Source organism: Magnolia sinica, chromosome 5 (genome assembly GCF_029962835.1).
Source record: "Magnolia sinica isolate HGM2019 chromosome 5, MsV1, whole genome shotgun sequence".
Lineage (NCBI taxonomy): Eukaryota > Viridiplantae > Streptophyta > Magnoliopsida > Magnoliales > Magnoliaceae > Magnolia > Magnolia sinica.
Genome location: NC_080577.1, coordinates 115,364,021 through 115,374,248, shown reverse-complemented (window position 1 = coordinate 115,374,248; position 10,228 = coordinate 115,364,021). Strand labels below are relative to the sequence as shown.

General features: G+C 40.4%; 2 protein-coding genes across 9 annotated transcripts; one reads left to right on the top strand and one right to left on the bottom strand.

Moving 5' to 3' along the window:
* Positions 1-1,300: 1,300 nt before the first annotated feature.
* Positions 1,301-5,370, top strand: LOC131246879 (uncharacterized). 8 transcript variants are annotated; one of them, XM_058247332.1, is made up of 6 exons: positions 1,301-1,848; positions 2,777-2,925; positions 3,680-3,769; positions 4,579-4,698; positions 4,912-5,009; positions 5,093-5,370. In XM_058247332.1, exons 1-6 carry the CDS (start codon positions 1,605-1,607, stop codon positions 5,154-5,156), a joined length of 765 nt encoding a protein of 254 aa, XP_058103315.1. In that variant the 5' UTR covers positions 1,301-1,604; the 3' UTR covers positions 5,157-5,370. The 8 variants fall into 8 exon arrangements, with proteins under 8 accessions (XP_058103315.1, XP_058103314.1, XP_058103317.1 ...); XM_058247331.1 differs by having other exon boundaries at positions 1,303-1,850; positions 2,755-2,925; XM_058247334.1 differs by having other exon boundaries at positions 1,304-1,850; positions 2,755-2,925; positions 4,912-5,020.
* Positions 5,371-6,233: 863 nt separating this feature from the next.
* Positions 6,234-8,663, bottom strand: LOC131246878 (protein DUF642 L-GALACTONO-1,4-LACTONE-RESPONSIVE GENE 2-like). The gene is made up of 3 exons (XM_058247330.1): positions 8,310-8,663; positions 7,706-8,227; positions 6,234-6,875 (listed from the first exon to the last, which is right to left on the bottom strand). Exons 1-3 carry the CDS (start codon positions 8,374-8,376, stop codon positions 6,286-6,288), a joined length of 1,179 nt encoding a protein of 392 aa, XP_058103313.1. The 5' UTR covers positions 8,377-8,663; the 3' UTR covers positions 6,234-6,285.
* Positions 8,664-10,228: the final 1,565 nt, after the last annotated feature.

The window sequence follows — 10,228 nt, the reverse complement described above, 5'->3', positions numbered from 1 at the left end:
CATCAAATATCAGCAGTTGATCTAAAGATTTGGTTGCATTAATCCTGGTTATATGAGGCTGAGTTTGGCTCTACTTTTTGAAGATTTTTCAGAAATGATGAAACAATACTCATGTCAGTGCAAAGGAGCTCTTTCTTTTCTAATAAAAGACTGAAAAGACCCATTTTGAGACTATTGTAGACTGTATTATGTAAGAATTCATAGTTTCCTTGATGTCGAGCGGGTCGTAGACACTTTCATAGCCAAGATGGACCAGAGAAGGCTTGATCAAAGGCAAAAGTGATTAGGACCGTCAGAACCCTAATGCAAGTGTATCTCACAAGTTGGAATGAGTTATTTGATGTATAATATATGTTTTTGGGTAGGAGAATCTACTTTAGCCAACCAACCCCACTATGCCGGGTTGACCACGCTGAATTTAAGAGATTCCATCAGATTGACTGTCGAAAGTCCATTTTAATTTCATTTTTATTATTTATAGTAAGTTTTAGTTCGATCATAACTCTTGATCCTCTAGCTTTAGGAGTCGTGCACAACTTGAAAATAGCTTAGAAAATTTAGGAGAATAATGTGGTTAGGCCAAATTGGGCACTTACTATTTTTTGGTTGAAGACCATGAAGCTTAGTAGAAATCATGACGGTATATAAAATGGTAAGTTATGTTTTTAGGAACTTTGAGTTGGAGTTTAATTCTGAAACTTATTAGTAGGTTTGATATCACTATTTAAAGTTTTGTAAATTTGTTTTTATCATTAATCAACTTATATATTTTTGAATTTATTAGAATTTATTTTTATTTTTCCTCATTGATGTGAGGAATCGCTATGAGGAGTCCAGAGAAACTGCGTGGATTTTGGATTCGGAGTAATTATTCCTTAAAAGGAAGACGGTGCTCAACCTCATCACATGCATCCATGCATCATTCCTCCACTCCTTAAATAGTAATCAGCCAGCCATTGCCTTAATTTCTTAACCATCTCAGTTGATGGGGAGTTTATTATGGTCCAAGGAATGCTTAAATTGGCTCATTGTTTCTTTAGTAATTTGGGGAAAGTTCAAAATTCCGTTGGGTTCACTGTAGGGTGTGTAGGAATAGGTATACTCTAGAAAATTTGATGGATGATACAATAGTGCTTAGAAATTATACTTTAAATCAAGGGCCTTGATTTAGATAAGTTAAAAAAAATACATGAGGTTTCCTTATTGATGGTGTTAGAAACCTAACTAATATCTTTGCTGCATATAATGAGTGCCGAGAGGAGTAAATGGACATTTTTTACCAATGCAATTAGTTATTTGAAGTGAAAGAAATCTCAGGCATTCAATCTACGTTGTTTTCTGTCATGTTGCCCACATGAATTTCGATTCTGCCTGATTTTTTGGAGTCCCATCCGATTGTAAGGTTGAGAAACTAATGGGGGAGTATCTTTGGTAACACGACGTAAAATGATATGTCAAAACGGATGGACGGGGTGGATGTAAAGCAAATACATCAAGATGGGCCTCACAGTCAGGGATACAGATACACCCCCCTCGGTGGACCCCACATACTTCCGACCACAGCAACTTCCAGTGGCCGGGAGAGGGGCACCGGGTTTTAACCAATGAATCTGCGTCCGAATGAGCAAAGCTCTCCTTTGGTTTTTCAGCCAGTAATTATTGGCAGTCGTAGGGCAACGGATGAATCGTTGTGGGGGCATCCTCCGCTGTTGGTGAGATCGAATTCAAAGGAATCTGTGGAGTACATTCCCCAAGCACTGTGGCGCACTCGCAACACTGGCCTCGACTCCGCTGACAGAGATATCATTCGCGATATGCTTCAGCTCCCAACCGACTCCGACCTCGACCCTGTACGGACACCATACTCGAACCCCTTTTATTCTTCTCCTCAATATCTCTGTTTCAGAAACACCCACATCGATATTCTGCTCTGGATGTTTCTCTAAAAACAGCTCTTGCTGTTTGAATGTTCACCTTTTAACATTTCCTTTAAAAATAACACTCATAACCAAACCAAGGAATTGTTGTTGGATTCCACAGTTATCCATTTCATGAGGATTCCACAGGGGTTTTCAATTTCCATATATTGGATTCTCTGTATCAAAATTGGGCTAGAGTCTACTTACAATCCTATTAAAGCAAGCATTTATACAGCTAATAACCAACTTGAGAGGGTGCCATCTGCCATGAGACATTGAGGCTGGGCATCGCCTTCGTGATGGGATTATTTACGGGCAGGAAGGTTGGCTGCAGCTTGATTTTGTGTGTGCGCACTCTCATTTTCTTTCTTTCTTTATTTTAAAAAAATAAAATAAAATTCGAAGTACACAGGGTTGCTGCTCTTATATCCTTGAATATGCTCTAAACGTCTTGGATTACCCTGCTCGGATTTTCTGCAAAACATAGAAGAAATGTTTTTAGAATCTTGTTTCATAACAGGTTAAAAGTAGTGGTGAGTCAAGATCGCAATCTCTTAGTCAAAGGAGGCCTATTGGCCACTCAACACATGTGTCAACAAGAACTCTAAAACCATGATACCCAACCGACTAAAAGCTTAAACAAATGTTAAAAAATACACCAAAAATCTATAAATGCTTAAATTACCTAAACTGCCCATTAAATTGCACATACCCAATCCTCCTTTAGACATGTCAAGGGATTAATTCTTTCTCATTCTGGTTCAAGGACACTAATTTATGCCTGACTTTGCAATTCCATTATGTACCTTTGTTCATTTACATTTTCAATTTGCAGCTCTTGGTGTGCCTTCGCATACTAATGCGAAGGTGTGTGTGCGAAAATTTTAGCAAGGATGAGATTCATAAGCTGTTTCCTCAAGAGGTCTCACCTGAATTACAAAGATTGCTTACCCTTTTGTTGCAAAAGTTTCAGCGGGAGTGGCGAGATGATGCACTCAAGGACCAGGTTTGTCATTTTGTGACTGTGTCTGAGTTTCAACCCTTTGATTATTTCTGTAATGAAGAGTTTCATGAGATTGGTCAAAGCCATGAATAGAGTTTCTGAGCTCTTAGTTTCTTCAATCCTTCTACCATAGTTAATGGGTGTTTGGGTTACACTACAATTTGTGTTTGCCACTAATTACTGAGTTGTGCCGTATCATCCATAATACACATGGCATTCAATGCATGCAAATCCAGACCACCAAAGTGGATCATAGCTTGTAGTCGCACTGACCAATGTTCTTAACCATCTAGATGACCACTGTAGTTGGACCATTGACCATTTTATTTATAAGCGTGAATTTAATGGCTGCCAATCTGATGGTTATGATTTGTCTGATCAGCCTGATTTTCAGGCTATGCTTTGCCCACAATTCGGCCCACTATTTGGACTGTTTGGATTGATCTGCAGGTATGCCATATGTGGCATGGATGAGTTGCCACAACTTATGCCTCATGATTTGAGCAATTCACTCAGAGGAACCCTTAGTTTATGTCTATCATGTCTATCAACTTCTGTGATCATTTGATTTTTTGGATGTATGGATACAAAACTAAAGAAGCAATTCAGGAGGTTTTTTTTTTAAAAAAATAATAATTTCAGCTTATTAAAAATTATTGACATCATATCGATCGATTTGCATGATACTATGAGCTAAACTGCTGCTTTTTTTCTTTTGTTTCTTTTTTTTTAAAAAAAATTTATGAAACTTTTTCAGGTTTCTTTGCCCCGTTTGAAGGCAATGACATGGAATATGGCAAACCAAGATGCAGAATCCACAGATCATGTTGCAGTTATTAATTTGAAGGTATTCAAACAATTTATTTTGCTTGGTGCCAATGTCGATATACCACAGAATGATATGGGTCCATATGGGGCTTGGGTGGGCAATGCCCATTTTGCAGAATTGGGGACATTTGACACATCCAGAATATGTGATGGCACACCATGGCAGGATGCACTAAAGTGAAAAGTCTCCTGTTTGCGAAATCTGCTCCAGAATGAGGATGTGAATAGAATGGCTAGGCCCATTGAGAATTACATAGTGATATCATTTTAAAAAAAAATATTTATATCAAAGAGTGGCCCTGATAGGAGATAAAATGATGGACGGCTAGTTGAGACAATTACGTCATGTGCTAAAAGAGCCAGAGGTGGCCTTGCTAAGGAAAGGAACCTTGATTTGGATTGAGTTGGTGAGAACTGAGGAGATATGAAGGCTTGTTCACTCACCGAGGATAGGACCTAAGATAGAAATGGTAGGGCCTAGGATGACGATGATTTATGATTCAAAAAAAAAAAAGGAAAAAAACATTTTAACACCTACTTTATTTTTTGTCTTTCTCTAGATAAATAATACAAGACTAAAATTGTAAATGTTAATACAATACGTATAAAAAATCATAGAATAACATATGGTATAGTTTGAGCTCACATTGGGATTGGATTGAGATTGCAAACATCATGACTCGACTCGATCCAATATGTGAAGCATGCACCATATACAATTAATATGTCCAAGCCTTCTGGTCTTGAGTCATCATATGCATGACAACAACTAAGTTTATTAAAATACACTGTTGGTCATTTGTATTTATTGTGAGGTCATTCGTGCAGCTTCAAGATGATACACAGTCTTTATCAGGGGAAACAGAGGTCAAATTCCAATTGGCGAAAGATACAATGGAAACAATGCTAAGGTCCTTGCACTATATAAGGAACCAGTTGTCTAATACTGTAAGTATTGTCACTGCTAATGTGTAATCCTAGATGCCAGCAGGTGGGCCCCACCATGTCTGAGACCCTAGCCACTCATCAGGTGGGCTCTGCTCTCAATGCCAAAAGTCAGACAGTTTGGAATGGACAGCCCTAATTGCTGGATTTTTTGTGTTTATTGTGGGCGGTTGGTTGCATTTCTTTTTCTAAAAGTCTATTTTTCTTCAAACCCAGGGATTAGATTTGTTGAACTGCCTTCTTTTCAAACCAGGGCACATCTGCTCTGTGGCCTGCTGGATGAGAAGCTGGGGGCTCGCACATGGGACCAACTTGTAGGTTGGATGTAGGGCAGCAAAACTCCTTGATAGGTTCAATTATCCGATCCGTGCCATTGTCTTATGATGCATGGTTTCAGGGTGATACATCAAACAGACATCTGCAAAGACCAGAAACAAGTTGAACGCTGTATGTTGAGATGAAATGACTGGCAAGGTATGGTTAGATTGGCTTACTTAAAACCGTAGAAGGCCATACTCTACAAGTGGGCTATAGAAGAAACATCAATTCAGTTGACAATTATAGCACGCCAAAGCAATTATCATTGAGGGCTCCTGAATTTGTATTTTGATCCATTTTATAGTGATAGCATCATTTAAAAAATTTGCAAATTGAGTCACTACTGGTTTATGGTTATACTTGTTATATCTGGCTCTTGTCTCCTTTGTTAATGAAATCGTTACCCTGAGCTTTGCTAATCCCACACATGCAGCCATACATGCCAACCTGTCATGTATGGGAGAACCAGGCCGTGCATCAAGCGGGCGCCCTTGTGTAGATGTCTTGGGCCAAACATAGGCCATTTTTCTCAGCAGATGGATTGTTTCAGTGGTCCGCATTCAGTGTACAAGTTGGCCTTCTGATAAGTGGACCATTCTAATTTTATGGGCTAGTCATTGGACACAGTGGACCCACCTGATGCTTAGCTAGGATGTCAAACACACATGTAGCTGCGAGAAGTGCCTGTGGACTTGGAAACGCTCACATTATTCCCTTGTCGAGCAAAAACCTACGGCCATACTGTTCTCGAGGTCAATCAGCAGCACATACCATTCTCGTCCCAGCACTCTCCTGTAAATCAAATGCTCGCAAACAGCCATTCTCTGTTGATTCGTCTAACTCTGCTGATGATATTCTTATGAAAATCGCAACAAAAATAAGCAACATCATATTCAGTCATGAAAATCGGTAGAATGCTAATCTCTTGGGTTGCATCTTGGTGCCCTGTTGGATTGAATTGTACTAACTAATTCAATAGAGAGGAAATGACCACATTGTAATTACCGTCCTTTGTATTCATAATGATCAAAGCGGCCATCAAATTGCAGACGCATTATTCTTCAAGTCCAACTAGAAAGTAAATAATGGCAATTCGGAGTGTACTCCTTTGATTGAACTGATTATTGCAATTCAATCCAACGGTGCATCCAAACGCATCCTGCAAAATAGAAGTGGATGGCCAAACACTGATTTTAGGAACTTAAAATGCCAACTTCGTATTAGAACAATACCTCACTGGCAGCTGAATTATTATTGCAACAAACAGTTGCTTCACCCAAGTATATTCAGGGCACTCACAATGAAAACAATACAAGAAAACAGAACCCCACTCTTTACAGCGGATTTCAATCCACATGAAGCAGCGCGAAGAACCACATCATCAATCACAGGGCCGCAGAATGCGAAATCCTTTGTCTGCCCCTGAGTGAAACTAGTGAAACTGATAGGAGTTGGATTTGAATCTGCTTTGAACACCATAGAGAATTTTTGGGTAGTGCCCATGCCATTGCTTTGTAATGTGAAGTTTTGAGCAGATGGGCCTCCTTGGGCTCCTACTATGAAATTGCCTGTGCATGAATTGTTGGTGTCACCCATCACAAACTCCAAGTTGTAGGTAGAACCCTTCTTGAGTGCCACTGTTGTTCTGACCCCAGAGATATCGCCTGAGACGATCTCGATTGCAGCGTTGCCTTGTGGGACTAAGAAGTGTTTGGAGTCTATATATTTCACTATTCCCATCACAGACCACTGTTGTAATGCAGATTGAGTGAAATCTATTTCTTCTTCCAGTAGAATGCCCTCAGTGGAGTTAGTCACAAAAGCAGGCCCCACCTCGAATCCACCATTTATCAGCAAGTTGTCTGCAATTTCCACCATTGGATCATCGTTAGGAGAGCAGCAGCAGAAAATACTAAAATTGGAAATGATCTTTGTTTTTTGTTTTTTCCCCCCCTTTTGGGGAGCTACTCTTTGATATATATATATATATATATATATATATATATATATATAGGGCAAGAAGATGTACTACTTTGTGCTCTAGTATTACCAAATGAGAAAGAAAGGGCTGTAGCTCTACTCAGCGCACAAACCTGCACAAGACAGCACATCTACAGCCCACTCTGAAGATGCCTTGGCCTAAAAATCAGGCTTATCCACAGTTAAAATAAATTGATGGCTCGAAAATGCTTCTTCATATGTTTTATAGACCATTAAACTGTTTCTAACATAGTAGCCCACTAGAAGAATGGAACAGCCTGATTTTGGGGCCAGATCATCTGCATGGTCAGATCCATGGACAGCTCGGATCTTGCTCCAACCAAACTGGCACATGTAGCAGGTGTAGGTGGGATGCCCTGGAGACACCTTTTTCCTTCTCCAATTTTTCATTCATTACCAACATAATATAGCTCATTTTCTTTTCCTTCCTCACTGATGAAAATAGAGCAATAGGCTTGGGTGTCTTGACCAATTATCAGGCGGGTCCATCCATCAGGTGAGCCATACATTTACACCTTAAGAAATTGCCAGCATTCTGTGCTTCTAGATACAGTGCAGCCCACCACATGAGCTGATTGGCTTGATGTTTGCACTGGGTCATCTTCAATGGAGCCCAAACGCCATGGAGGCCGGCATAGACTTATCAAATCACTGCCCATTATTTCATCTAATCCATCAAATAACTACTCACCTTGGATTTCAACTGGCATCCCGATCGCCTTGAGAATAAACGTGTCAACCACGGGCCCACATGTGATATTGGGATCTGTTTCACTCGGTTGGCTACGAAGGTTGAGGTTGATTGGTCCGCTGTTGGCGCCCCACCTCCCCAAGTAGCAAGCATGGCTCTCCCACTCCTCACTTCCATACCGCTGTTCCAGTGCAACCAGTGATGATCTACCTGGAACAGACACATTCACGGTGGTAGACGTAGAACAGTTTTCGCCTCCTGCAGCGAGCGAGAAGGTAAGTACATAATCCATCGCTGTTCCATTAGCTCTAAAGGTCTGGTTTATTTTCCCATCAGTGCCCAGCTGTATGGCGTGGCCATTTCCTGGCAATGACATGTTGGGGCCCGCTGTAACATACTGGACCGTCCCGTTAAAGGTCCAGCCAGGTATGGTGTTGGTTTGTGTCAAGAGCACGAATGGTGTCGTGGAGTTTGCCGTTACATTCAACGGTGGTGATTCGAAGTCAGCATTTTGGAGTAGATCTGTGGAGAAGGTGGCTTGTTAGCCAGAGTAATTCTGTAATTGTGTTGAAATGCTGGAGGCAGTGGAAGAATTGTAACTTACCTTCTTCAGCTGCTGCTGCTGCTGCTGCTGCTATGAAGAGTAGGAGCAACAGCTTTCCCTGCATCATGTTTTTTTAGGGTGAAAGAGAGGGGGGGAGGGGGGGGAGACACAGAGAGGGGTTTCTCCAAACTGCTAGAGCGATGGGTTGACTTTGACTATATGGGATTTCTAATGGGAACGATTTTGGTGCTATTGATCTTAAAGCACTCTTGTTTCCGTACGTGTGTTACACGTGTGCAGGATCCAGGCTGTACATCTGGTGGCCCCTACCATTTATGGTATATAGCCTATAATAACATGAATCGGATGATCCCACCCGAGCGAGCAACGTATAAGAGGGAAAACAGCCAACTTGTAAAATTTGTATCTACCAATTGGAATGGAATGGTTGTGGAATTCCTTTCACCAGTTCATCTGTAAATCATCTACAGAGTCCTCTCGTATCCGAACCTAGGATCATTTAACCATGATTTTTATCCATGGCCGGATCTATGATTGGGCCAGTTGGATGTACAGTCTATATGTCAATAGTATTTTTGCTTACGTGCAAACCTAGTGCCACACGTGTGCAAGATATCACCCGTTCATGGTTCCCAGGCAGGATTCACGGTGTATGCATCATGGACCATGAGTAGGTGGATCACATTGGGAAGCGAGTCCTGTTCACAAACTATGGATGCTGGCCATATTTTATTGTTTTTTTGGTTACTTTTTCCTTAGAAATTGTAAGAGCAAAATTTCTTCAGGAATGCTGATTGTACCAAAAAAAAATATAATACCACTACGGACCAAATTTATGAGATGGGTGATTCGTGGGGATGAGATTACTAGTTGAGATTTGTGGGGCCCACATGGTATGTACCTCACCAAGATCGTCTTTGGAACAAAAGGTCTGGTCGATCCAATCATCATATGAGCTACACCTCAATTTGGATGTTTTTGGGCAGGGGATATTATTTTCTATGGTGTGGCCCACTGTTTGGTTGGATCCGACAGAATTTTCTTTTGTCTGATCTTCGAATAGGATTCAGCATTGGGAGAGGTTGGATGTCATATACATACAACATGTGCCCCACAATTCTCAACTTTATCATTTTTTAATAAAAACAAATGGGTGTAATTTTTTTAATTTCATCCCTTAACATGGTCCAGTGGTTTATTTTTTTTACAAAAATTAATTAATTTATTTATTTAGAGTTTTATTTCATTCTCACTCCTTAAGAATGAATTTTGTGGAAAAAATTCCTTCTTCTTCTTCTTCTTCTTTTTTTCTTTTTTTTTCTTTCTTATTTTTTTAAGAGATGACTCCTCAAGAATGCATAGCATGGTCATATTGCAGTCTAGATCGTCCAAATCATTAACCGAGCCATGGATGGACTTTGTGCAACAAAATAATAATAAAAATCAAAGTTTTAACAATCTGATTTCCCTTTGAATTTGGACTGCTCACAATTTCACTTTTAATCATGTATCTAATAGAAGATTGCTCAATCATGGTCTTTATAGCTGTACATCAGCACCATCGCCACAACTGAGGAGGACAATCGAACACCGTAATGGTGCAAAATCAAGGAGAAAAGACAAAAGGTTGGGATGCTCTAACAAGGTGTGATGCATTATTATGGGTGGTTGGGCCTGGCCCCAGTAACCCAACTTTTATGGGTGGAGCTTGGGCTGCTAAACTTGGCCCAAGGGTCGTGCCCCAGCTTGAACTCTAGGCCCAGTGTTCAGCCCATGCCACGGCCAGTGATGAATAGCCCAGCGTGGCCTATTGGCTTGATCCCATCATCTCGTCGTGGTTACAAGAAGTAGATAATTTAAAGGTACTTTTTAGCGATTGAAGGAAAGAATAGTTTGAAGACATTTGTGAGTGGTTTTCATTCATGTGGGCGTACAAACTTTAAAAAGGATTTTTTTAA

Bases quoted from the DNA above. Each gene is read 5' to 3' on its own strand.
- LOC131246879 (XM_058247331.1), top strand. From the start codon at position 1,605: ATGAATCTGCGTCCGAATGAGCAAAGCTCTCCTTTGGTTTTTCAGCCA. The intron at 2,926-3,679 runs GTTTGTCATTTT...AAACTTTTTCAG, and splicing joins ATGATGCACTCAAGGACCAG to GTTTCTTTGCCCCGTTTGAA. The intron at 5,010-5,092 runs GTAGGTTGGATG...GCATGGTTTCAG, and splicing joins CTCGCACATGGGACCAACTT to GGTGATACATCAAACAGACA.
- LOC131246878 (XM_058247330.1), bottom strand. From the start codon at position 8,376: ATGATGCAGGGAAAGCTGTTGCTCCTACTCTTCATAGCAGCAGCAGCA. The intron at 8,228-8,309 runs GTAAGTTACAAT...CCTTCTCCACAG, and splicing joins AGCAGCAGCAGCTGAAGAAG to ATCTACTCCAAAATGCTGAC. The intron at 6,876-7,705 runs GTGAGTAGTTAT...TGGAAATTGCAG, and splicing joins GATGCCAGTTGAAATCCAAG to ACAACTTGCTGATAAATGGT.